Source organism: Pristiophorus japonicus, chromosome 19, assembly GCF_044704955.1.
Source record: "Pristiophorus japonicus isolate sPriJap1 chromosome 19, sPriJap1.hap1, whole genome shotgun sequence".
Lineage (NCBI taxonomy): Eukaryota > Metazoa > Chordata > Chondrichthyes > Pristiophoridae > Pristiophorus > Pristiophorus japonicus.
Genome location: NC_091995.1, coordinates 86,629,963 through 86,657,928, shown reverse-complemented (window position 1 = coordinate 86,657,928; position 27,966 = coordinate 86,629,963). Strand labels below are relative to the sequence as shown.

Below are 27,966 nucleotides of genomic sequence, written 5' to 3'. Positions count from 1 at the left end.
TTTTGAAGAAAAACATTTTTTTACTTTTTTCTTATGAGGAAGGAAATCGAAGCACATCAACCAACCGATAAGCACCAGAAGTTGTTATCCTGAGGTTATACGAAGCTTTGTCCCTGGGACTGAGTCGAGAAGGTGTGAGAGTGTACTTCAGATTCTATTTAAAAAGGAATACTCAGAAATAAAGCTCAAAAACAAAGCTCACATTTTTGCGAGCTGTTCCTTATTGGCAACATGACTTGCCAGTTCATGAGCTACTTGCTTTATTAACCCACTGCCCAAAGCACCCAGCAGGACAGGCACAGCCGATGTTCCTTTTCAGCTGTGCAGCCGCGCAGTGCTCTGGGGCTCCCGCGCAGCCGGCTCTCCGGCTTAACGGGGCAAAACCACGACAGCGCACGGTATTCTGAATGGGTCGGTCAGCACCTTAAAGGGGCCGCATCAACCCCACCCCCCCTCCCCCGAAAATTAAAGGGAACATTGGTAACAGCCACTTCCTAGTTTGCACAGCGATTTATTTGGTTCTTCTAATGTTCCATTCCCCCAACCCACCTTCCACTGTCCCCTCATAACTCCTGGGGTACAGCTGCAGGACTCGAGCATCTCGCCTAAGGGCCCTGTTAACCTTAAGTGTCGCCTATTTGACCACGGAGGGCACCCCAGCGGATTCTCCCCTGCCCTCCGCCAACGGCTCAGAGGCCGATCGCCCCTGACCCGGTTGAGATCAGGCACCATCCGCAGACCGGGTGCCAAAGCCCCTTGGGCCTTCCAGTTCGGTACGGTTCAGATTCAGACCTTGGCGGGGGGGGGGGGGGGGGGGGGGGGAGTGATGGGGGCAGGGTCAAGCACAGCTCCACCGTCACAAAGTGATAAAAAATCATTGTGCAAACTGGGCGACAGCAACCACTGAGCTAACCAGTAACACAAGCAGGAGGGGGGGATTTTACGCCGTGTCTCTGTGGGAAAGATCAGAAATAGAATTTTTCCCGGTTTCCACAGAAGATTCCTTGAGGGAAATTTTAAAAAAAAAAACCCACGTCCTGCCCCGACGTAATACTCAGACGGAATCTTCGCTGGTCGAAGAGGAGATGTCGAAGTCGATGGAGCCGTTGCTGACCACCAGACGCAGGCGTTTGGACCGAGCGAACGGAGTGAAAGCCGCAGGCCTTTTGCCATCCTCCACCGCAGAGACAAAGCAGCTGTGGGCCAGCACGCCCTCGCCGCACGGTCCGCCCCGCGGGGGACCCGGCGCCGCCGCGCCGCGCGCCCTGGTGTCCTGCGCGGAGCCGGGGAAACGGCGGGCCCGCTTGCACTGGGCAGCGCCGTGCCTCGGGCCGTCCGCCAGTCCTGCTGCGGCCGCCGTCGGCGCGCGCCCGCCGCCGGGCCCCAGTCCCGCTGCGCCCGCCGCCCGCTGGTTCCCCGGGGCGCACGGCCGAGCGCAGCGCACAGTCCTCAGCGCTCCGCCGCCCGCCACCCGCGACCCCATTTTGGGATCCAGCCAGCCGCTCCCTCCCTCTCCTCCCACGCTCAGCCTGGCGGCCAATCTCCTCCGCACGTACCACGTGCGCGTGGCCGACTCGCAGAGCTTCGAAATGTCCTCCAGCACCACGCGGACGTCGCGCATTTCCGCCGCGCTCTCGTCCGCCGCGCCCCGACGGCAGTTTTGCTGAGGGCTGGCGTTGCTCTGCGCAGAGCGCGGTGCTTCGTTCTTGACGCTCGTTACCAGGACCGCGTCCTTGCTCAAATCTATCTTCACGAAATGGGTCAAACCGAACGCTCTCCTCGGCAACGTCTCCGGGCTTGGCGAGCTCTTCCGCCTTTGATTCGCCCTCTTTTTCAGCGCCCTCTTCCGCCTCCTTCGCCGCCTCTTCCTCGTCACCGTGCTGCCAGACACCCTCTCGCTGCCCGTCTGCGAATCAAGAGGACGTTGGCCTGGAGGGCGGGCTACATTTGTGCTCTGCGGTTTGGGCGAAGGAGCTTGGTGCGGCGAAGGAGCGTTCGCTTCAGCCGGTAAACCGAGACCAATCAAATTCTTCCAAGTTGCCTTCGACGACTTTCTCGGGTTGGGCTTGCAGGCTGGGACTCGACTGGTGCCTGCAGGAGCTTTCGGGTTGGTCATCTCTTCTGGCCGCCGAGAGGCAGCGGGGTCCGAGTCTACCTCCGGTTTGTCCCACAAATACCGCCCAAGTTTCCGTGTGGCCGACTCGTTCAGATGGGTCAGCGTCCCGGCGAGATCGGCGCAGTCGTACAAGTCCACCCGCAAGTGCTTCAGGGCCACGCCGTCTGGCCCCAGGAAAGTCTCGGGCGCGCCGGGGTCAACTCTCCTCGCCGTGGGCTGGAGCTGCAACGTCGAGGTGTACCCGAAGCCGCGGTGAAGTCTTTCCCCCGTCCGCTTTTGCGGCCCAGGCTCCCCCCCGCCACAGGCAGTCCTGCTGCCATTCCGCAGATGCTCCGTCGCGCCTCGGTCGCTCGCCACCTCCTTCCCACTGCCGTCCTGGAAGTTCTGCGGCTGCAGCACCGCCGACGAAAGCGCGGACGCCGACTTTGAGCGGGCGCTCCGCGGGGTCCGCCGTCTCCATTTCCCTCGTCTGCTCCTCCTCAAAGTTAAGGAGAGCCTTGCGGTTGAAGCTGAAGTTAAAAAAAAAAAAAATAGCCGTAAGATTTAGCAAGCATTAGGGAGTCCCAACAAGGTGAGGTCCCAAAGCCAGTTTTCTTTTGCCCTGAAGGCATTAATCTTGCTGGTCCCTCACCCATGTGTCCAATCATGATGTGCATTGTTTTCGGTCCCCGCCACAAACGCCGTTCCCTAGCCACTGACTCCACCCCTCTCTCTTAACTCCTGTCTGAGGCTGAACCCGACTATTCGCAACCTTGGTGTCACAATTGACCCTGAAGTGAGCTTTCGACCACATATCCGCAGCATAACTAAGACCGCCCATTTCCACCTGTATAAAGTCACCCGTCTCCTCCCATGCCTCAGCTTATCTGCTGCTGAAGCCCTCATCCCTGCCTTTGTTACCTCTAGACTTGACGATTCCAACGCACTCCCGGCTGGCCTCTCACACTTTACCCTACATAAACTGGAGGTGATCCAAAACCTGGCTGCCCCTTGTCCTAACTCGCACCAAGTCCTGCTGACCCATCACCCGCTGTGCTCGCCGACCTACATTGGCTCCCGGTTAAGCAACGCCTCGATTTCAAAATTCACATCCTTATTTTCAAATCCCTCCATGGCCTCGCCAATCCCCATCTCTAATCTCCTTCAGCTTCACAACCGCTCTTCTAAATCTGCCCTCCTGAGCATCCCTGATTATAATCACTCCACCATCGGTGGCTGTGCCTTCTGTTGCCTTGGCCCCAAGCTCTGGAGCTCCCTTCCTAAACCTCTCCACCACTCTTTCCTCCTTCAAGACGCTCCTTAAAACATAACTCTTTGACCAAGCGTTTAGTCACCTGCGCTAATTTCTACTTATGTGGCTCGGTGTCAAATTTTTATCGCCTAACACTGCTACGAAGCGCCTTGGGACGTTTCACTACGTTAAAGGCGCTATATAAATACAAGTTGTTGTTGTTGCAAGCAAGACAGTGAGGTTTGGAAGGCTATTAGACCAAGGAGGGCATCACAGCTAAGGTGATTCTGGCCTCACTTTGCATTCACATGCACAATCCAGTCGGGTTGACTGCATTGCAGTTAAATTGCACTACTTTCCTCCTCGTCTACATCACAAGGATACTGGTGCCAATTATAGCATTTCCACTGCTGCCTTCGTTGGAATTTTAGGACCTCGAGTTGAAGACGAGCTTCCAACCACATGTCCACACCATCACTGACACCGTCTATTTCCACCTCCGTAACATTACCTCTCCCTCAGCTCATCTGCTGCTGAAACCTTCATCTATGCCTTTGTGACCTCCAGACTTGACTATTCCACTGCTCTCCTGGCTGGCCTCCCCCAACGTAAACTTGAGTTTATTCAAAGCTCTGCTGCCCGTATCCTAACTCGCGCAAAGTTCTGTTCACCCATGTGCTTGCTGACCTACATTGGTTAAGCAACGCCACGATTTAAAAATTCTCATCCTTTCAAATCCCTCCATGGCCTCGCTCCTCCCTATCTCTGGAACCTCCACCAGCCCTACAACCCTCCAAGATTTCTACACTCCTCCAATTCTGGCTTCCCCGATATTCATCGCTCCACCATTGGCGGCTGTGCCTTCAGCTGCTAAAGCCCTCAGCTCTAGAGTCTCTCCCATAAACAGCAATGTGATAAAGGACCAGATAATCTGTTTTTTTTTTGTTATGTTGACTGAGCGATTTATCCCGGGGTAACTCCCCTTTCTCTTCCTCGAAATAGTGCCGTGGGATCTTTTACGTCCATTTGAGAGGGCAGACAGGGCCTCGGTTTAACGTCTCATCTGAAAGACGGCACCTCCGACATTGCAGCACTCCCTCAGCACTACACTGGGAGTGGCAGCCTAGAATTATGTGCTCAAGTTCCTGGAGTGGGGACTTGAACCCACAGCCTTCTGACAGAGGCGAGAACGATGACCGCCGAGCCACAGCTAACAGCTGAAAGGCAAATTTAGGACTCAATGTAAGAAATGGACTTCCTGGAAGAGTAGTGGAGGTGGTCCAGAACTTAAAGAGGGGTATCTGACGGTGCGGGTTTGATCCAGGTTTAAATGTGAATGAGATGCCCAGTATATCGACAGCGCCCGCTCAATGTGGGCCAGTAACTATAAGTGAGAGCTCTGATAGTGAATTGGTCCCTGTGCACATACCGGGATAGATTCCAGAGAGAGGACGAGGTGCCTATAACCTCTATCACACCTTTAAACCAGCTTTTAATGCGGGGATATTATTTGGAATATTTTGAATTAACCAGAGATGTAATTCTGCTCCAGAACTTAAAGAAGGGTAATTTTGAAGGTATGAGGCGTGAATTGGCTAGGATTGATTGGCGAATGATACTTCAGGGGTTGACAGTGGATGGGCAATTTAGAGACTGCATGGATGAACTACAACAATTGTACATCCCTGTCTGGCGTAAAAATAAATAAGGGAAGGTGGCTCAACCATGGCTATCTAGGGAAATCAGGATAGTATTAAAGCCAACGAAGTGGCATACAAATTGGCCAGAAATAGCAGCGAACCCGGGGACTGGGAGAAATGTAGAACTCAGCAGAGGAGGACAAAGGGTTTGATTAGGGCAGGGAAAATAGAGTAAGAAAGGAAGCTTGCAGGGAACATTAAAATGGACTGCAAAAGCTTCGATAGATATGTAAAGAGAAAAAGTTTAGTAAAGACAAATGTAGGTCCCCTGCAGTCAGAATCAGGAGAAGTCATAACTGGGAACAAAGAAATGGCAGACCAATTGAACAAGTACTTTGGTTCGGTATTCACTAAAGAGGACAAAAACAACCTTCCGGATATAAAAGGGGTCAGAAGGTCTAGTAAGAAGGAGGAACTGAGGGAAATCCTTATTAGTCGGGAAATTGTGTTGGGTAAATTGATGGGATTGAAGGCCGATAAATCCCCAGGGCCTGATGGTCTGCATCCCAGAGTACTTAAGGAGGTGGCCTTGGAAATAGCAGATGCATTTTCCAACATTCCATAGACTCTGGATCAGTTCCGATGGAATGGAGGGTAGCCAATGTAACACCACTTTTTAAAAAAGGAGGGAGAGAGAAAACAGGGAATTATAGACCGGTCAGCGTGACATCGGCAGTGGGTAAAATGATGGAATCAATTATTAAGGATGTCATAGCAGCACATTTGGAAAGAGGTGACATGATAGGTCCAAGTCAGCATGGATTTGTGAAAGGGAAATCATGCTTGACAAATTTTCTGGAATTTTTTGAGGATGTTTCCAGTAGAGTGGAAAAGGGAAAACCAGTTGATGTGGTGTGTTTGGACTTTCAGAAGGCTTTCGACAAGGTCCCACACAAGAGATTAATGTGCAAAGTTAAAGCACATGGGATTGGGGGTAGTGTGCTGACGTGGATTGAGAACTGGTTGTCAGACAGGAAGCAAATAGGAGTAAATGGGTACTTTTCAGAATGGCAGGCAGTAACTAGTGGGGTACCGCAAGGTTCTGTGCTGGGGCCCCAGCTGTTTACATTGTACATTAATGATTTAGACGAGGGGATTAAATATAGTATCTCCAAATTTGCAGATGACACTAAGTTGGGTGGCAGTGTGAGCTGCGAGGATGATGCTATGAGGCTGCAGAGTGACTTGGATAGGTTAGGTGAGTGGGCAAATGCATGGCAGATGAAGTATAATGTGGATAAATGTGAGGTTATCCACTTTGGTGGTAAAAACAGAGAGACAGACTATTATCTGAATGGTGACAGATTAGGAAAAGGGGAGGTGCAATGAGACCTGGGTGTCATGGTACATCAGTCATTGAAGGTTGACATGCAGGTGGTTAAGAAAGCAAATGGCATGTTGGCCTTCATAGCGAGGGGATTTGAGTACAGGGGCAGGGAGGTGTTACTACAGTTGTACAGGGCCTTGGTGAGGCCACACCTGGGGTATTGTGTACAGTTTTGGTCTCCTGACTTGAGGAAGGACATTCTTGCCATTGAGGGAGCGCAACGAAGGTTCACCAGACTGATTCCCGGGATGGCGGGACTGACATATCAAGAAAGACTGGATCAACTGGGCTTGTATTCACTGGAGTTCAGAAGAATGAGAGGGGATCTCATAGAAACGTTTAAAATTCTGACGGGTTTAGACAGGTTACATGCAGGAAGAATGTTCCCAATGTTGGGGAAGTCCAGAACCAGGGGTCACAGTCTAAGGATAAGGGGTAAGCCATTTAGGACCGAGATGAGGAGAAACTTCTTCACCCAGAGAGTGGTGAACCTGTGGAATTCTCTGCCACAGAAAGTTGTTGAGGCCAATTCACTAAATATATTCAAAAAGGAGTTAGATGTAGTCCTTACTACTAGGGGGATCAAGGGGTATGGCGAGAAAGCAGGAATGGGGTACTGAAGTTGCATGTTCAGCCACGAACTCATTGAATGGCGGTGCAGGCTCAAAGGGCCGAATGGCCTACTCCTGCACCTATTTTCTATGTTTCTATATCTATGTTTCTATGAAAACCCTGCAAAACATTTCAGAATTATTTGGATGCTGCAAGATGTTACAATGAGCCAAATGATCTTCCTAATCCGTAATTATCTTGTGAACAGTAATGGTTTCAACTCGCTGATTAATTTTATTGTGCTCAACTATTGTTGAAAGGAGACTCCCGGTTCAGAGAACCTTTTTGAATGTTGCATTGCCCACCCCCAGCCCAGCAACAGAGCCATAATCCAGATATCCTGACCCTCCCAATAAGAAGAACTTGCATTTATATAGCACCTTTAACGTAGCGAAACATCCCAAGGCACTTCACATGTATTATGCGATAAAAATTTGACACCGAGCTGCATAAGTAGAAATTAGTATAGCTTGGTCAAAGAGGTAGGTTTTAAGGAGCGTCTTGAAGGAGGAGAGAGAGGTAGAGAGGTGGAAAGGTTCAAGCAGGGAGTTCCAGAGTTTGGGGCCCAGGCAACAGAAGGCACGGCCACCAATGGTTGAGCATTTATAATCAGGGGTGCTCAAGAGGGCAGAATTAGAGGAGCGCAGACATCTCGGGGGTGGTGGTGGGGCTGGAGGAGATTACAGAGATAGGGAGGGGGCGAGGCCATGGAGGGATTGAAGCATAAACTTCTTCCGCGACAGTACTCACTCTGCCACAGCGGCCTCTCGGGGGTTTTCTGGTACAAATCAACACGCGTTGCATTGGGCCGTCTCCCTTTGCCCTTCTCTTTCATACGACTCAAGCGACTGTCCGTCTCTCTCAGTCCGTACTTGCAGAGGGCGTCCATCTCAACATCACGCTTCTTCATCCTGAAGGCTCCTTCTCCTCGCCTGGAAAAAAAAGACTTGCATTTATATAGCGCCTTTCACGACCACCAGATGTCCCAAAGTGCTTTACAACCAACGCAGTATTTTTTTTAAACTGTAGTCCCTGTTGTAGGAAACGCGGCAGCCAATTTGCGCACAGCAAGCTCCCACAATTTATCTGTGATAATGACCAGATAATCTGTTTTAGGGATGTTGAGTGAGGGATAAATATTGGCTGGGACACCGGGGATAACTCCCCCTGCTCTTCTTCGAAATAGTGCCATGGGATCTTTTACTTTCACCTGAGAGAGCAGACGGGGCCTTGGTTTAACGTCTCATCCAAAAGAATGGCACCTCCAACAGTGCAGCACTCCCTCACCTCTGCGCTGGAATGTCAGACTAGATTTTTGTGCTCAAGTCCCTGGAGTGGGACTTGAACCCACAACCTTCTGACTCAGAGGCGAGGGTGCTGCCCACTGAGCCACAGCTGACACGTAAAATGTAAAGGTCAACTCTTTAAAAAAAAATAATAATAAAAAATGGGTCTTCATTACTGGATTTCTGATCATTCACTAGTTCCCAGGGAGGTGTTGATTGCTGCTGGTGTATAGTTAATGGGTGCTGGCATAGCCCTTCAATATAATGCCAAAAGCCAGCCTAAAATGTATGGTGACGGCAAAAGCCACTGCAATAGTTGCGTTCAACTTAAGGTTTCTGACACTGGATGAGGCGGCCTAGGGAAAAACTCAGGGTTATTTTAACTCCTCACCTTTCACACGTGTAGCATTCGCACAGCTCATTGTTTTCACCAAAAAAACTGTCACCGTAGTAACAGGTGATCTCATCTCCGGGATCGATGTCTCGAAGCACTTTGACACACGCCCGGTCGCCTTCAGTTGGAACAAACTGTGTAAGAAACGAAAGAGAAATACGAGACGGATGTGAATCACAAAGCAGCAGGAAACAGGAGCAGGAGCAGGTCATTTGGCCCCTCGAGCCTGCTCAGTCGTTCAGTAAGCTCACGGCTGATCTGATCTTGGCCTCAACTCCACTTCCCTGCCCACTCCCCAGAACCCTTGACTGCCTTCTGCCGTGACTTTCCACTTTTAGCTGTGCTGTCTCGAGAACTCCCTTCCTAAACCTCTCCGCCTCTCTACCCCTTTAAGACGCTCCTCAAAACAATAATCTCCTCCAGCCCGACAACACTCCGAGATCTCTGCGCTCCTCTAATTCTGGCCTCTTGTGCATCCCCGATTTCAATCCATCTATCATCGGTAGCCGTGCCTTCCGTTGCCGAGGCCGTAAGCTCTGGAATTCCCTTCCTAAACCTCTCTATCCTCTAAGACGCTCCTTAAAACCCCTCTCTTTGACCAAGCCTGCCCTAAAATCCCCTTATGTGGCTTGGTGTCAAACCTTGTCTGATAACGCTCCTGTGAAGAGCCTTGGGATGTTTTGCTACGCTAAAGGCGCTGTATAAATACTAGTTGTTGCTGTTTTTGATCACAATTGAAATAAAAACAGATCTCGAGTCCCAGTAAAGGCAGGAAATGGGTTTAATAACCTGTGAATGGGTTTAAAAACCTGGGTTTAAAAAGTGTGAAGTATCGGATGATATACAAGGCTCCAATAAAGGGTCCCTATCCAAAACTTCATCTTGTCTTTCCAAATGCTGACAGACTTGCTGTGTATTTTCATATTTCCAACATCCTTTTGTTTAATCTTCACCCGAGATCCGCACAGAGCAGGGATTGGTGTCAGATTTTGGCTGATAATGTGCCTCCGAAGCTCCTTGGGAAATTTTACTACGTTCAAGGCGCGATATAAATGCATTTTATCGTATGTGGGGGGGGTGGAGTAGCGCTCCTAATTACCAGCGCTCGTGTACGAACACCAAGTGAGCAAATTAAAATCTTTTCAGATCCACGGGACGTGCCAAAACACAGCCGACAAATTACTTTTGCACTGAAGGCCTCAATCTTTTGTAGCCAAACATGGCAGCCAATTATCCAAGCACAAAAACAGCAAGTGAGGTGAAGGCCTGTTACTCGGTTTAGGTAGTACTGCAAGAGGAAACAATGTTGGCTAGGAGCAATGTTTCCCATCATTCTTTGGGGGGGGATGGCATGCAATCCCTATTGACAGCTCCGCGCATGCGAACTTTAACATTGCAAAAGCCGGTCCCGGCCTGTGTTGGTCAGTAGAAGTAATTTTTTGAACTGCTTTTATATCCACCTAAACGGGGGTCAAGGGTCATGGGGAACGGGCAGGAAAGTGGAGCTGAGTCCAAGATCAGATCAGCCATGATCTTATTAAATGGCGGAGCAGGCTCGAGAGGCCAAATTGCCGAATCTTGCTCCTATTCCTTATGTTCTTAAACAGGCAGACAGAGCCACCTGCTAAAACATCTCATTCAAAATAAAAAAACAGCAACTCAGACAATGCAGCACTCCCCGAGTACCACGCTGAGATAGATTATCTCTTTGGTTTTATTTGGAGCAGAGGAGGCTGAGGGGATACCTGATTGAGGTGTATAAAATTATGAGGGGCCTAGATAGAGTGGATAGGAAGGACCTATTTCCCTTAGCAGAGGGGTCAACAACCAGGGGGCATAGATCTAAAGTAATTGGTAGGAGGTTTAGAGGGGGTTTGAGGGGAAATTTCTTCACCCAGAGGGTGGTGGGGGTCTGGAACTCATTGCCTGAAAGGGTGGTAGAGGCAGAAACCCTCACCAGATTTAAAAAGTACTTGGATGTGCACTTGAAGTGCCGTAACCTACAGGGCTACGGAACTAGAGCTGGAAAGTGGGATTATCTGGATAGCTCTTTGTCATCCGGCGTGGACACGATGGGCCAAAATGGCCTCCTTCCGTGCTGTAAAGTTCTATGATGTCTATTATTGTGTTCAGGTGTGCTGCAGGGTTGAACTCCAAATCTGCTGATTCAGAGCCAAGCTGACACTCCCAACGCGAGTTGGCAACTTTGTGAGGGGTTGGAAAAAAAATGAGTAAAATTTTAAAATGATATGAATTTGACGATGATTTGAAAATGATTTGAGTGTGGCGCTGAGAGTGACAGGACAATCCCCTAGTTCAACACGAGGCTGCTGCTCCGACAGTATAAAACCCGCTGAGAGAATGACCGCTCTCTTACCTTACAGTTTGATCTGCAGTCTTCGGGACACAGAGAGAAAAGAGAAAAAAAATATATTAATACAATTAACTTTATTCAAACATGCACCTTTCAAAAAAAATAGAAACTTTTGAGCACAATGCCTGGTTTGCAAGTAATACATTTGTTGACTCTGATGATGCAACCACTCTCTAACGTCTGTTTAGAACAGTAAGAGAATCAAGTTCACCATTTTAATACAGTAAACCTTGATTCAGAACAGCGTTGAATGCAAAATTCACTTGGTTCATTTAAAGGATCGACATTAATTAGATGGAAGGTGGAACGTCTAAAGGGTTCCAGACAGATAAATCCCCAGGGTTCGGTGATATTTATCCCAGAGTGCTGAAAGAGACTCGGGGAGGAGATCGGAGAGACATCAACGATCATTAAGAGGAAGGCGATAGCCACTGGGGAGATATCAGTAGACTGGAAACATGCTAGTGTGATGCCCATTGTCAAAAAGGTGAACAAAACCGGCAACTACATACCAACGTTCCCCTTCAGTTGCGCACTCCAGGGATCCCACGCAATGTAAAAACCGCGCATGCGCATTATTTTATGTGGCCTGCACAGCCTCTTAAAGAGGCTGCGCGGTGCCAGAAAAAATTAGAGGGAACATTGCTATAGACTCATTAGCCTTACTTCAGTATGGTGTACAGTATAGTTTTTGGCCTGATCAAGGACGCCAACGTTGGTGCATCTGTCCTCCCAGGGGATTTGCAGGATCTTGCGGAGACATCGTTGGTGGTATTTCTCCTGCGACTTGAGGTGTCTACTGTACATGGCCCATTTCTCTGAGCCACTTGATCAGCTCCACTGGGCAAGCCACATTGTCCGCATGCCAGACACGAGACTCCCAAAGCAAGCGCTCTACTCGAACTCCTTCACAGCAAACAAGCCAAAGGTGGGCAGAGGAAACGTTACAAGGACACCCTCAAAGCCTCCCTGATAAAGTGCAACATCACCACTGACACCTGGGAGTCCCTAAGTGGAGGAAGTGCATCCGGGAGGGCGCTGAGCACCTCGAGTCTCATCGCCGAGAGCATGCAGAAATCAAGCGCAGGCAGTGGAAAGAGCGTGCGGTAAACCAGTCCCACCCACCCTTTCCCTCAACGACTATCTGTCCCACCTGTGACAGGGACTGTGTATTGGACTGTTCAGTCACCTAAGGACTCATTTTTAGAGTGGAAGCAAGTCTTCCTCAATTCCGAGGGACTGCCTATAACGATGTACAGTACAGTGTACAGTAGTATTGATTATTAGGAGTAAAGGATATGTGAGGATAATCTGCACAATAATGACCTAGTAAACAGCAACCAATAGGGATTCAGAAAGGCTCAATTGTGCCTGACCAAACCTCCTTGACTTCTTTGAGGAAGTTACATCCCAAGTGGACTGCGGGAAGCCCGATGATGTGGTTTACCGAGACTTCCAATGGGCTTTGCTGAAGTTTCTGTAATGTATTTGCTTCATGGGTTCTTTGCCTACGAATTCATAGCAACACATTAGCTCTCTGTAGAGCGCCCTGCTGGGACCGTCTGTGGAAGCAGGCGTTCTGAGCTGTCGCGGCCACAGTGAGGTAAGTAATGTCGACCTCAGGCAAGTGTGATTTTTTTTTCTTCTTTTTCTTTAAACTGTTTTATGTTGTGGTGGCGTGAGTTATTTATTGGGAATGTTTTTGGTGGGTTTTTCAGGTTTTTTGTTTTCTTCCAGGCCTCACTTAGAGTGCTCCAAGGCCGGCTGTTTAGCTCGGGATTTTCCCATGCTCAGCCAGCTTAGTGCCCCGAGAGAGGTGTGTAACGCCTCCCTTAGCGCTCCGCCCCACACTCGGGGCCCAGCTGCCCAATTTTGATGACTGAGGCGCAAACTGTTCCCGGGCGCAAACTTTACCGTCCTGAAATCAGGACAACAGGCCAGCAAAGATAGGACTTGTGTTTCCACTGGTATTTCTATACGCACATTATCTTCTTTTTATATCATGGCTACATCCTAGTTAGATGCCTGTGGTGTAAATGGTAGCTATAAGCAAAGAAAATCCAAAGACAGATCATGGCTCCGTGGTCAAATAGGACCAAGATCACCTTGAGGCTTTGTGCTGTAATAAGATTCTGAGGGGGATTGACAGGGTAGATGCTGAGAGGTTGTTTCCCCATGGCTGGAGTGTCTAGAACCAGGGGGCACAGTCTCAGGATAAGGGGTCGGCCATTTAAGACTGAGCTGAGGAGGAATTTCTTCACTCAGAGAGTTGTGAATCTTTGAAATTCTCTGCCCCAGAGGTCTGTGGATGCAGAGTCGTTGAGTATATTCAAGGCGGAGATCGATAGAATTTTAGCGGGAATCAAGGGATATGGGGATCAAGCAGGAAAGTTGAGTTGAGGTCGAAGATCAGCCATGATATTGAATGGCAGAGCAGGCTCGAGGGGCTGAATAGCCGACTCCCACTCCTATTTCTTATGTTCTTAAGCTGGGCCACTAGCTGCTATAGAGGCATTTCGGGGTCAGCTAGCTCTGGGTTAGGCCCCGGGGCTTGGACAAAAGCCGTGGATTCACTGTTTCCAATTGTAATGTATTTGCTTCATGAATGTATTAAGCATTCATAACAACATATTGCTATTAAGAACTAGTTAGTTTATTAACAAAGGTTGAACAATCACACTACACATTACCAGTTCATCCACTGGGTTCACAACTGCATACCTCATCGTGGATGACCTAGACCCAACTGGCTGGGGTTTTATTGAGTCTTGTGAACATCACGTGACTGGCTAAGCCACTCGCAATGCGACAGCTCTACAACTCTTTCAGTAAACAACCAGAAGCGTCAAAGTTTAACACAATAATGACGAAGATGGGATTCAAACCCAAGCGTGCAATGTTCAATGGATACATTGCACCAGTGGAGCCACTTCAGAGCACTAAAGAAACATAGAAACATAGAAAATAGGTGCAGGAGTAGGCCATTCGGCCCTTCTAGCCTGCACCACCATTCAATGAGTTCATGGCTGAACATGCAACTTCAGTACCCCATTCCTGCTTTCTCGCCATACCCCTTGATCCCCCTAGTAGTAAGGACTACATCCAACTCCTTTTTGAATATATTTAGTGAATTGGCCTCAACAACTTTCTGTGGTAGAGAATTCCACAGGTTCACCACTCTCTGGGTGAAGAAGTTTCTCCTCATCTCGGTCCTTGTCAGTGACATGTCACAGAGTGAGCAAAGCAGAGGCACCCAGACCTGGCACATCTCCCCAAGATCATTTATATCTCAAAAAAAAAAGTCAGAAGATTTCTCGAAGTGTTTAATTATATCAAATAAAATTGGCGGAATACTTTTGACAAAAAGTACCTCCCCTCCGATTTCCCTTCCCCTGTAAAAGGCCAGTTATCCACATACCGTGGTTGATGAAGGAAGCAGGCCCCAGCCAGAGCTGGGCACATTTTTTGCGGGTGGAGTACATCACGCTGAAGTCATTCTCCCCTGGGCGCAGGAGGGATTCCTCCTCTTCGGAAAGTTCTGCCAGGCAGCCGACAAGCAGCTCGATCTTATCATTCTCCTTCCTGTTGAATAAGAACCAAACTGCTGATTAAACAGGTGGTGTTTTGGGGTCGGGGGAAAGCTGCTCCAAGACATTACCGCACAAACCCCAGTGGCTCGGCTGGTAAATGCACTGTTTTGTGCAAACCAGAAAGATCCTGGGATGCACAGACTTTGCGGAGTTAGCTTAGCCCAGTCAAGGATGTAGCAAGGGCCCTACAACTGGCCTCTTCACCTCAGTGTGAGGGAGGGATAAAATAACACACACATCCAGGGTATCAATGATTTGGATGAGGGGACCAAATGTAATATATCCAAGTTTGCTCATGATACAAAGCTCGGTGGGAATGTAAGTTGTGAGGAGGATGCAAAGAGGCTTCAAGGGGATATAGACAGGCTAAGTGAGTGGGCAAGTACAAGGCAACTGGAATATAATGTGGAGAAAGGTGAAGTTATCCACTTTGGGAGGAAAAATAGAAACGTGGTATGAAAAAGCAGCCTAGGGTTAATTTGTTCTTATGCCAAAGATGTGCCATTGTGGCCAGTTGCAAGCTTCCTCGGTGAGCTCCAGCTGACATGATGCCCCAGTAGGCAATCATAAAAAAGTCGGAAAATACTGGAAATCCCAGCACCATGTGTGGAGAGGAAACAGAGTTAACATTTCGGGTCGATGACCCTTCGTCAGAACTGAAGTGTTCGAGATGAACAGATTCTTAACAAGTACTGAAAGGGGGAGGGGAAGAAAGAACAAAAGGGAAGGTCTGTGATAGGGTGGAAGGCAGGAGAGATTAGAGAGACAAAAGGGATGATGGGCCGAATTGAAATGGGAATGTCAGGAATTAGAAAAGCATTAGTCAAGATAGGGTGTGAATGGAGGGATAATGACCAACTGCCAAATTAGGGATGGGCAATTTCCAGCAGTTTCTGTTTTTAATCGAGATTCCAGCATCCGCAGTATTTTGCTTTTGTATAAAAAGACGAGCACCTTTCACAACTTCGGATTGTCTCTCAGCGCTTTACAGCCAATGACGTAGTTTTGAGGTGTAGTTACTGTTGTAATGTAGGAAACGCATCAGCCAATCTGCGCACAATGACCAGAGAAAGATTGCAAAGTGCTGCAGTACAGCGGGACCTGGGGGTCCTGGTGCATGAAACACAAAAGGATAGTATGCAGGTACAGCAAGTGATCAGGAAGGCCAATGGAATCTTGGCTTTTATTGCAAAGGAGTATAAAAGCAGGGAAGTCTTGCTACAGTTATACAGGGTATTGGTGAGGCCACACCTGGAATACTGCGTGCAGTTTTGGTCTCCGTATTTAAGGAAGGACTTGCATTGGAGGCAGTTCAGAGAAGTTTCACTAGGTTGATTCTGGAGATGCAGGGGTTGACTTATGAGGAAAGGTTGAGTAGGTTGGGCCTCTACTCATTTGAATTCAGAAGAATGAGAGGTGATCTTATCAAAATGTATAAGATTATGAGGGGCTTGACAAGGTGGATGCAGAGAGAATGTTTCCACTGATGGGAGAGACTAGAACTAGAGGGCATGATCTTAAAACAGAGATGAGGAGAAATTTCTTCTCTCAGAGGGTTGTAAATCTGTGAAATTTGTTGCCTCAGAGAGCTGTGGAAGCTGGGACATTGAATAAATTTAAGAAAGAAATAGACAGTTTCTTAAACGATAAAGAGATAAGAGGTTATGGGGTGCGGGCAGGGAAGTGGAGCTGAGTTCATGATCAGATCAGCCATGATCTTATTGAATGGCGGAGCAGGCTCGAGGGGCCATATGGCCTACTCCTGTTCCTATTTCTTATGTTCTTATAATATCTTCTTTTTAGTTACGTAGGCTGGGGGATAAATATTGGCCAGACGACTTCGAGAATTCTCTAGTTCTGATGGAGGGTCATCGACCCGAAACGTTAACTCTGCTTCCTCGCCACAGATGCTGCCTGACCCGCTGAGATTACCAGCATTTTCTGTTCTTATTCCAGATTCCAGCATCCGCAGTATTTTGCTTTTGGAGAACTCTCTGCTCTTTTCTGAATTGCAGCATGGGATCGTTTGTGTCCACCTGAACAGGCAGCCAGGACCATTGTTTTATCTCATCCAAAAGTGCAGCATTTGCACTGAACCGTCAGCCTGGGCTTGGTGCTCAGGTCCTGGAGTGGGACTTGAACTCGTGATCTTCTGACAGAGAGACACGTGTGCAACCAACTGAGCAAAGCTGACACGTTTTTTCTATTAGCCTGGCTGGACTTCAACCCAAGTTACAGAAGAGACAGGCCAACGTCTTAGCCCACGACACCATCCACTCCAAGGCTTGTATCATATTAAAGGCAAAGAAACATACCACTTTCTCAAGGACACAATCTTGGCTCCGTTGGATTCTGAAGAATATCGATTACACGGTAGAATTTCAAAGCCACTTTCAGGTAGGAATATTCGAAGGTAACGGAATACCTAAATCAAGGCCAGAAGTCAGGAGTTTAACAAATAAATAAAACATTTCTACAGTAAATTATTTTTTTCTTATTCATTCACGCGATGTGGGTGCCACTGGCAAAGCCAGCATTTATTACCCATGCCTGATTGCCCTCGAGAAGTTGGTGAGCTGCCATTTCAGGGGCAGTTATGAGTCAACCACCTTGCTGTGTGTCTGCAGTCACATTTCCTTCCCTAAAGGACATTAGTGAACCAGATGGGTTTTTACGACAATCCACTAGTCCGGGGGGGTGTAGGAGGGGCGTGTGGATGTGTGGGGGGTATGCGTGGGGGTGTGGTCACTGTTGTAAGGCCACACAGCCCCTCGAGGCTGCTCCACCATTCAATAAGATCATGCCGGATCTTAAATAATTGGTCAGGACACTAGGGATAACTCCCCTGCTCTTCTTCGAAATATTGCCGTGGGATCTTTTATGTCCACCAGATAGGACCTCGGTTTAACGTCTCAACTGAAAGACGGCACCTCCAATAGTGCAGCGCTCCCTCATAACCAACTGGAGTGTAAGCCTAGATCTTTGTGCTCAAGTCTCTAGAGTGGGGCTTGAGCCGACAACATTCTGACCTGGAGGCGAGAGTGCCACCCACTGAGCCACAGCACTTGTAGTTAGGGAGGAGGGAACAAAGAAACAGAAAATCATCCAGGGGGTTATTTCCCGCCCATCCTGTCATGTCTTGCAAAATCCACGTATGGACGATGGGTGAAGATTGGAATAGGGCGTGGCAATGATGACCTCCACAGTTGAATAGTCTACAAAATCCTGTCTAGGCATATGCACGAAGATTGGGCACTTGGGCGTGGTGGCGAGGACTGCTGTAATGTATGCACCCTGCGAGCATGCTCACAGGTTGGTTGAGCTGCTGCATTGTGAGTGGCTTAGCCAGTCAAGTGATGTTCACACGACTCAATAAAACCCCAGCCAGTTGGGTTTGGGGGATCCACAATGAGGCAGATGGTTGTGAGCCTGGTGGATGAACTGGTAATGTGTAGTGTGATTGTTAAACCGTATGCTAATAAAGCAATTAGTCTTAATAGCAATGTGTTGCTATGAATTCTTAAGCAAAGAACCCAAGAAGCAGATACATTACAACACCTAACATTTGAACCCCCACAAGACTCAGCACCTTCAGGAAACGAAAGATCCACCTGTTCACTCACCTGAGCTTTGAATATTTCTTCTTCGAGAGGTGTTTTGTGCAGGAAGTAATACCAGGCCCAGTCTCCCAGCGTCAAGGCCCGATACACAGTCTCCAAGTCTCGTGACTTAAGAAACTTTTGTAGAATGTCCCTGAGGTATTGGTGTCTCCTTACAGCGGGTCGATTGCTAGAATGAAAATAACCACAGAGCGTAGAGAATTACACTCGTTACTTTACACCCAAGTCGAACAAGAACAAAACAATAAGCAGAAGTTCTGTGTATCCTCAAAGGCTTAATGGTTGGCAACTAAAATACAGTCTCACCAAAAGGAAATCAGCAGTCAGCCATAAGCCACGAAAGAAAATAAAGACTTAATAAGAAAATAAGAATGAGAAGCAGGAGTCGGCCATTCGGCCCCTCGAGCCTGCTCCGCCATTCAATGAGATCCTGGATGATTTCTACCTCAACTCCACTTTCCCGCCCGATCACATATCTCCTTAGTATCCAAAAATCTATCGATCTCTGCCTTGAATATACTCAACAACTGAGCCTCCACAGCCCTCTGGGGTAGAGAATTTCAAATAATTACAACCTTTTGAGTGAAGAAATTTCTCCTCATCGCAGTCCTAAATGGCCGACCCCTTTATTCTGAGACTGTGACCCTTGGTTCTAGACTTCCCAGCCAGGGGGAAACATCCTCCCTGCATCTACCCTGTGAAGCCCCTTATGAATTTTATACGTTTCAATGAAATCACCTTCCAAACACTAGAGAATATAGGCTCTATTTAATTTATATAGCATCTTCACGACCTCAGGATGTACCAAAGCATTTCACATCCAACACAGTGTTTCTGAAGTGCAGTCACCATTGTAATGTAAGCAAACACAGCAGCCAATTTGTGCACAAGGTCCCTTGCACCATCATCCCTTTTGTCATTTAATCTCTCCTGGAAGAAGGACTTGCATTTCTATAGCGCCTTTCATGACCTCAGGACATCCCAAAGTGCTTTACAGCCAATAAAGTACTTTTTGTTGTGCAGTCACTGTTGTAATGTAGGAAACACTGAAGCCAGTTAGTGCACAGCAAGCTCCCAGAACATCCCTTTTGTTCTTTCTTCGCCTTTCCCTGCCTCTGCACTTGCCTAAAACCTGTTACATCTCTAACTTTTTCCAGTTCTGACAAAAAGTAATTGACCTGAAACGTTAACTCTGTTTCTCTCTCCACAGATGCTACCTGACTCGCGGAGTGTTTTCAGCATTTTGTTGTTTTTATTCCAGAGTCCCACCGCCCTTTGTGTGAAGAAGTGCTTCCTGACAGCACCCACAACTGCCTATCTCTAGTTTTCAGGTTATGCCCCGTTATTCTGGAATCTCCCCACCTGAGGAAAGAGTTTCTCTCTATCTATCCGATCAAATCATTTAATCAGTGCAGGCAGTTTAAACATTTCCAGTGGACCTTTGGTTGACCGAGCTCAACCAGATTGGCTACAGCCAAGGAAGCAAGGCTTGCATTTCTATAGCGCCTTTCATGACCTCACAACGCCCAAAGCACTTCACAGCCAATGAAGTATAGTCACTGTTGAAATGTAGGAAACGCTGCAGCCTGTTAGCGCACAGCAAGCTCCCACAAACAGCACTGTGATAATGACCAGATAATCTGTTTTTGTTATACTGATTGAGGGATAAATATTGGCCCAGGACACCGGGGATAACTCCTGTGCTCTTCTTCAAAATAGTGCCGTGGGATCTTTTACATCCATCTGAGAGAGCAGACGGGTCCTCGGTTTAACGTCTCATCCGAAAGATGACACCCCTGACAGTGTAGCACTCCCTCAGCACTGCACTGGGAGTGTCAGCCTGGATTTATGTGCTCAAGTCTCTGCAGTGGGACTTGAACCCACAACCTTCTGACTCAGGTGAGAGTGCTGCCCACTGAGCCACGGCTGACACAAGAAGAAAAGCCACTGACTTGATTTGTCGAACGTTTACCTGATGTTCATTTTGTGGGTTTGAAAACCCAAGTAAGGATCCAGCACCAGGCTCGTTGCGAGATCATCATATTCACAGAGATCTCTAGCTGTCACGCGTATGGATTCCATGTCCTGCAATCACCATACTGTTGTTTCCTGCATTTAGAAAGAACACATCAGATTAAACAACCACACAAAGTAATGATAACATGCTGCAGGAACCTGAGCACATAGATCTAGGCTGACATTCCCAGTGCAGTGCTGAGGGAGCGCTGCACTGTCGGAGGTGCCTTCTTTCGGATAAGACGTTAAACCGAGGCCCCGTCTGCTCTCTTGGGCAGACGTAAAAGATCCCATGGCACTATTTCGAAAAAGAGCAGGGGGAGTTATCCCCAGTGTCCTGGCCAATATTTATCCCTCAATCAACATAACAAAAACAGATTATCTGGTCATCATCACATTGCTGTTTGTGGGAGCTTGCTGTGCGCAAGTTGGCTGCCGCGTTTCCCACAAAACAACTGTGACTACCCTCCAAAAGTACTTCATTGGCTGTAAAGCACTTTGAAACGTCTGGTGGTCGTGAAAGGCGCTATAGAAATGCAAGTCTTTTAAAAAAAAATAATTAGAGCTGTAATGAAATCCAGATCTCTAAATCTCTCTTTTCTTTCACCAGACCCAGAAACTTATAAATGTTCAGCTCCCAAGCTCTGAGCTGCTCGATACTGTAAACTCTTCGAACAAACTAACTCCTTGTCACACAATGCAAACAAACTGTCGTCAACAGTCAAGCTTTCTCAATTCCTCAGTTGAGTACACATCCTGGTGAAGCACTCCTGAGCCATGCAGAACACAAACTTTCAGGCTCACTTCCCATTCTGTGCAGAGTTAACGGAACTGAGCCAGGATAGCAGATAAGGCACGACAGCGCTGCCGGGTTAATGAACGGGGGAGTTAGTCAAAAGAAAGACTTGCATTTATATAGCGCCTTTCACTACCACTGGACATCTCAAAGCTCTTTATAGCCAAATAAGTACTTTTAGCGTGTAGTCACTGTTGTAATGTGGGAAACACGGCAGCAAACTTGCGCACAGCAAGCTCCCACAAACAGCAATATGATCATGACCAGATAATCCGTTTTTGTGATGTTGATTGAGGGATAAATATTGGCCCAGGACACCGGGGATAACTCCTGTGCTCTTCTTCAAAATAGTGCCGTGGGATCTTTTACATCCATCTGAGAAAGCAGACGGAGGCCTCGGTTTAACGCCTCATCCGAAAGATGACACCCCTGACAGTGTAGCGCTCCCTCAGCACTGCACTGGGAGTGTCAGCCTAGATTTATGTGCTCAAGTTCCTGAAGTGGGACTTGAACCCACAACTTTCTTACTCAGAGGCGAGAGTGCTGCCCACTGAGCCACGGCTGACAGTAAAGGTCCTTACACGTCATCATCGTAGGCAGTCCCTCGAAATCGAGGAAGACTTGCTTCCACTCTGAAAGTGAGTCCTCAGGTGACTGAACAGTCCAATACGGGAATTACAGTCTCTGTCACAGGTGGGACAGACGTTGGTTGAAGGAAAGTCTGGTTTGCCGCACACTCCTTCTGCTGCCTGCGCTTGTTTTCTGCATGCTCTCGGTGACAAGACTCGAGGTGCTCAGTGCCCTCCCGGATGCTCTTCCTCCACTGTGACCCTTGCCGCGTGTATATTAAGGAGGACAGGATTAGGGTTGTGATGCTCCACAGTGGCCAAATAGCCCATCACAATTATTAAGGTTGAGGCGTGAAGGCTACTTTCGTATGACGCCAAAAGCTTATAATGGGATGTCTTGTTTGGCTCGCCATTCGATGGGCTCCTGAGGTGTCGAGTGGAGAAATGAGGTGCCTCCCGCAACAGATCTCAGCGGGCAGGTTGACGTGATGTGTTCAGTGGTCTGGGACTCGTGGCCACACTTCTGGCCGCCTCTCATCTTTCACCTGTGGTGCACCGTCTGTGCCCCGTGTGGATTGGGTCGAGCGCTGTTCACTGCCTTCGAGGGAGGTGGAAGCCAGGGAGGGACCTCTGCTGATTGGGTCAGTGATTCTTTACGTTGCGTGCGTCCCACGATTCCGTCTGTCTGGTTCGTGGGTTGATAGCAGCTGCGTGAACATTGGCTGCAGTGTCCTAGAATGGTCGGCGCCATTTTAAGCGCTTTTGTGGTGCCGCACCAGCCAGGCAACATAAAGAGGCACGAATAATTCGCAATAGCCAATTAGGCAACATTCCGCTTGAGGCCCAAACTTTTCTAGCGCCTTATAGATGAGCCAGAGACCGGTTTCGGAGAACAAACCGGGGGCACTGAGGCAGGCAAGAGAAAAGCAGATAAACTCTGGCACGAGCCCAAAACTCAAATGGGCCATCACATCGTGGCACAAACCTTCTCGAAGGCCGTCTACATCTTTTCGCTGAAGATGCCGCTTTGTGGTGGATTGCGATCCCCGCACTGGAGACTGCCAGCAACCCTCTAGCACGTGACGGAGGTTCGGCGAATATTTGGTGTGGAGGTGCGACGGGAGGTCGTGGCGGAGTTGCGGCGAGTGTTTTTGTGGCAGAGAGGCGGTGAGGGATTGTGGCGGAGGTGCGGCGAAGGAGGGTACGGGGCCCAGAAGAGCCGAGGGCCCAGGACAGAGCACGGGCCAGCCCACACTGTGCGATATGTGCGCGCACTAGGTCCGTGCAGCAGAGCTGGTCGTCAGTCGTCCTGTTGACCCTTGCCACTGGACCAAGACCTGGCTCTGTCGAGCCCGTGTGGTGGCTGGTGTGCAACGGTCACCCCACGTTAAAAAAATCCACGCCTCAATTGGAGTTCAGGACAGGAACATCGGGTACTTCATTGAAACATCTGCGAACTCATGTGGAAGGAAGTCACCCTTGTTCGAGGGACCGTCTATGATGATGAGTACTTCACTTAAGTGACGCTTTTCATTTCCGAGCTTAGACATTGCGGGCTGGAAATTTGGTTGGAGGGTTCTTGAGGTGTTAACGTTGGGCGGTCGCTAAATATAGCGACAGCAGCCACATAGTTCAGTGGTTGCGTCCCGGCAGTGGAGCGAAGCACTAAGGGAAGCGTTCCACACTTCTCTCAGGGCACTGGGCCGGGTGAGCAACTGAATATCCCGTGCTAAAGAGACGACTTCGTAGCGCCCCAACAAAAGAGAGAGTCGGAACAAAAAACATTCCTTATACATTACTCACCCCAAATAAAAGTTAAATCGTAAAAACAAAAATAAAATATCCATCACACTTGCCTCACGCAGTCATTCCTTCCCTTAGTCCCCCGGGACAGCTCTGCACACCAGCTTTCTCCGGCGGGGTCACAAGGGGGGGGGCGCTACGGGTGCAGCACAAACCAAATTACCGGGGGTGTTGCACACCGACATTAATCTCCTGGGCGATACTCCTCAGTACCGGCCGATACCGGCACACTGAATTTGCCGAGCGGCGTGAATGCCGGTGTCACGGCTGCAAACACTTCAACGCCCCCTCGCAGGGGAGGGCGCTATCCAACCAAATTTCTCCCCGAGTGCTGTCCGACTATTTGACTGCGAAGGACAATACAGCTGAGCCGGACGCTGACATAGCTGCACTTTCCAGCAAGGGTGACCGAATAGGAGTGTAAACTCTGGACGAGTTCTCCCCTCCCCAGTCCAGAGTGCTGAGGTCCAATTATAATAGCCACAGCAGCTCGTTAAGCGATCAAACCCTTCTTTATTGCTTGGTAGTGTACACCCACCAGGCCATTAGAACCACTCTGTGGCTTCCTTCTTAACACTGTTCCTCTTAGAAGTTATGTTGTCCAAAGAAAATTAGTCCATTCAGCGGGGTACAATTGGAGCACTGCAACTGGGCCCTTGGGTTTGGGAGCGGAATACTGGCCGGAGCGCCCACTCGAGGCGATCCAGCAACAATATGTGTTTGTGTGGTGCCTTTAATGTGGAAGAGCTTCAGAGGCATGTGCAAGGACAGATTAGGGGCTGGAAATTAGGTTGGTGGTTTTTTTGAGACGTTAATGTCGGACGGGGGATAAATTTAGCGGCGGGAAATGGTTTGCGTTGGCAGTCAGCCACCAGCTTACAGCGCAAAACACATTTTTAAAGTGGGTCGATACCGGGGGGGGTGTGGAGTATTCCGGGCAATACTCGTCAGCACCACCGGTAACGGCACACTGAATTTGCCAAGCGGCTGCAAAACCTTTAGCGCCCCCTGTTCCGACCCTCGCGAGAGGCGCTGTCCCGGGGGCAACTAAAAGCTTGGTCAAAGAGCCGAGGTGGTGGAAGGGGTGACCACCAACTGCGCAGGGAAGGATGCACAAGATGCTGTAGTTAGAGGATTGGAGACTTCGGTCCGAGGTGCGAGAAGGCTGTAAGGCTGAAAGACGTTACAGAGGAGGAGGCCACGGAAGGATTGAAATTCAAGCTTGAAACATTTCAATTCCAGGAGCTGAGGGTCTGGGAAACAGTGCAGCACAGCAAGGATGGAGTGAGGCTTGGTGCGGGGTAGGACACAGGCAGCAATGTGTTGGACGAGCTAGAGTTTATGAAGGTAGGGGGAATGGAAGGACAACCAGGGGAGCATTGGGTGTAATCGAGTCTGGAGGTGATAAAGGCACGGATGCAGAGAATGTACAGCCAGAAACATGCCATTCGGCCCAACTGCTCTATGATGGTGTTTATGCTCCACACGAGCCTCCTCCCGCTCTAACAGCATAGCCGCCTACCTCATGTACTTCCCCGAAAACGCATCGCTGCTCTTCACCTCGACTATTTCCTGTGGTAGCAAGTTCTACATTCCAAAACGGGGACACGACAGGGCTGACTCGGGATGCGATGGGCCGAAGTGGGAGCGCTTGCTGGAAGATGCGGGTGTGAAGCAGACAGGATCAGACTTGTCTGCAACGCTTCCCTACAGCTGAGCAGTGCACTGACACCCACTGCTTTCCTCCCTCAGCCTCTGCACCGAGCGACTTCTCATCCCCTCGGTGGTTCGTCACCTCCACCTCAACTCATCAGGTCCTCTCTCCTCCCTTAGTTCCCCACTCCAGGGACCCGAGCACAATCTAGGCTGACACTCCAGTGCAGCGCTGAGGGAGCTGTCGTCTTTCGTATGAGACGTTAAACCGAGGCCCCCTTCTGCTCTCTCAGGTGGACGTAAAAGATCCCGTGGCGCTATTTCGAAGAAGAGCAGGGGAGTTCTCCCCGGTGTCCTGGGCCAATATTTATCCCTCAATCAACATAACAAAAAAAAACAGATGATCTAGTCATTATCACATTGCTGTTTGTGGGAGCTTGCTGTGCGCAAATTGGCTGCCGCATTTCCCACATTACAACAGTGACTACACTCCAAAAGTACTTCATTGGCTGCAAAGCGCTTTGAGACATCCGGGTGGTCGTGAAAGGCGCTATATAAATCCAAATCTTTCTTTCTTCCGACCACATATTCCCTCCATCAGCAAAACTGCCTACTTCCATCTCCATAGTATCACTTGCCTCCGCTCAGCTGCTGATGAAACCCTCATCCACGCCTTTGTTACCTCTAGACTCGAATATTAAAATACTCTCCTGGCCTGCCTCCCACCTTACACCCTCCGTAAACTTGAGCTCATCCAAAAACTCGGCTGCCCACGTCCTAACTCGCACCAAATCCCTTGCACCAAATCCCTTTCACCCATCACCCCAGCGCTCACTGACCTACATTGTCGTCGGACCGGGAGCCAGCGAGATTCTAACATTTATCACTGCTTTCAAATCTCCATGGCCTCGGCCCTCCCTATCTCTGTAACCTCCTCCTGCCCGACAACAAACCTTCCTTTTGAGGCGCGTGCTGTCTGTCTGGAAGTCGCACGTAGCCAGCTCACCGGCTTTGGAATTAAACAAAACACGCCTGCGCGGAAATTCGAATGGGCCGCGCAACCAAAAAACAATGAAAGGAAACATCGCTGACAACCCTTCGAGATCTATCCACACCTCCAATTCTGGCCTCTTGCATGTCCCTGATTTCCATCGCTCCACCATCGGCGGTCGTGCCTTCAGCGGCCGTGGCCCTAAGCTCTAGAATTCCCTCCCCAAACCTCTCTCTCCTCCTTTAAGACTCCCCTTAAGCTTTTGGTCATTTGTCCTAATATTTCCTGATGTGGCTCGGTGTCAAAAAGGAAGCGCCCTGGGACATTTTACTACGTTCAAGGCGCTATATAAATGCAAGTTTATCTAGGCTCACAGGTGGAGAATGGGATATCGGCAGGTGAGTAGGGACCAGCATCCCTCCAATCGCACCCAGCAGAAAACAGCGCCCTCAGGGGAGAAAACTGATACAGAAAAGTCAGGAAATTGAAAATGAGAAATTGTGATATCTCTAAAACTCAAGGAGGACAGTAAGAGTGTCAGCCGTGGCTCAGTGGGTAGCACCCTTATCTCTGAGTCAGAGGGTTGTGGGCTCAAGTCCCGCTCCAAAATCTAGGCTGACACTCCCAGTGCAGTGCTGAGGGACTGCCGCACCATCGGAGGTGCCATCTTTCGGATGAGACATAAAACCGAGGCCCCGTCTGCCGTCTCAGGCGGATGTAAAAGATCCCACGCCCACTATTTCGAAGAAAAGCACAGGAGTTATCCCCGGTGTCCTGGCCGATATTTCACCCACAATCAACCAAATGTAATCCCTCATAATCTAGATCATAATCAATATTTATCCTTCAATCAACATAACAAAACCAAATGATCTGGTCTTTATCACATTGCTGTTTGTGGGAGCTTGCTGTGCGCTAGTTGCCTGCCGCGTTTCCCACATTACAACAGCGACTACACTCCAAAAGTACTTCATTGGCTGGAAAGGGTTTTGAGACATCCGGTGGTTGTGAAAGACGCTATATAAATCCAAGTCTTTCTTTCTTAGCTTTAGAACTCCCTCTCTACCTCTCCTCCTTTAAGACGCTCCTTAAAACCTACCTCCCTGACCAAGCCTTTGGTGACCTGTCCCAATCTCTCCTTATGTGGGCTCGGTGTCAAATTTTGTTCATGCGACAATGCTCCCGTGAAGCGCCTTCTCAGGTGGACGCAAAAGATCCCCGCGGGCACTATTTCGAAGAAGAGCAGGGGGAGGAGACGTTATTCCCCGGTGTCCTGGGGCTAATATTTATCACTCAACCGACATCACTAAAAGGAAAAGATGATCTGGGTCATTATCACATTGCTGTTTGTGGGAGCTTGCTGTGCGCAAACTGGCCGCTGCGTTTCCCACATTTACAACAGTGACTGCACTCTGAAAGTGCTTCATTGGCTGTGAAGCGTTTCGGGACGTCCTGAGGCTGCGAAAGGCGCTATAGAAATGCAAGTCTTTAAAAACAGGGCTGAATCTGCTGGACATTGACAGTATCTTTTTGTAAACAAAGAGCAATAGCTTAAGATTCCCCTTTACAGGCTCTGCAATTATTTTGTTAAATGTTCCAAAAGACATCCCCTCCCCCAAAAAACCTAAAACTTTAAAAATAACATTTAAGCATTGCAAAAAAAAATAAAAGATCCCCGCAAGACTTACCTTTTATTAACCAAGCAAAGGAAGACAATCGCGAGTGCCTCCGCACCTCACACAAACCTGCTGCCGGCCGGTCCCGCCCCCCTCGCGCCCCGTGATTGGTCCACGCTCGGGGGTGACCTCACCGCCCTGCCCGCTGATTGCTCGGCCGCACGTCAGTCAATCCCCGCTTCCGGCCCGTCAGCAGGTTAGAATGCGCCGGA

The 27,966-nt window shown here is 49.0% G+C and overlaps 1 protein-coding gene across 2 annotated transcripts; it reads right to left on the bottom strand.

The window, feature by feature from the left end:
* Nucleotides 1-27,856, bottom strand: LOC139230012 (histone-lysine N-methyltransferase KMT5C-like). Of its 2 annotated transcripts, none has more exons than XM_070861729.1 (9): nt 27,767-27,856; nt 20,223-20,359; nt 18,254-18,419; nt 16,946-17,055; nt 14,459-14,622; nt 11,044-11,063; nt 8,664-8,800; nt 7,737-7,918; nt 1-2,625 (listed from the first exon to the last, which is right to left on the bottom strand). In XM_070861729.1, exons 2-9 carry the CDS (start codon nt 20,330-20,332, stop codon nt 1,055-1,057), a joined length of 2,460 nt encoding a protein of 819 aa, XP_070717830.1. In that variant the 5' UTR covers nt 20,333-20,359; nt 27,767-27,856; the 3' UTR covers nt 1-1,054. The 2 variants fall into 2 exon arrangements, with proteins under 2 accessions (XP_070717830.1, XP_070717831.1); XM_070861730.1 differs by lacking the exon at nt 27,767-27,856 and adding an exon at nt 27,178-27,373.
* Between the last annotated feature and the right edge of the window lie 110 nt (nt 27,857-27,966).

What these genes read in the sequence shown, in the direction of transcription:
- LOC139230012 (XM_070861729.1), bottom strand. Translation starts at nt 20,332, where the DNA reads ATGGAATCCATACGCGTGACAGCTAGAGATCTCTGTGAATATGATGAT. An exon ending in ACCCACAAAATGAACATCAG is followed by an intron (nt 18,420 to 20,222) that starts GTAAACGTTCGA and finishes TTTTCATTCTAG; the next exon opens with CAATCGACCCGCTGTAAGGA. An exon ending in TGCTTCCTTCATCAACCACG is followed by an intron (nt 11,064 to 14,458) that starts GTATGTGGATAA and finishes TGTGTCCCGAAG; the next exon opens with ACTGCAGATCAAACTGTAAG.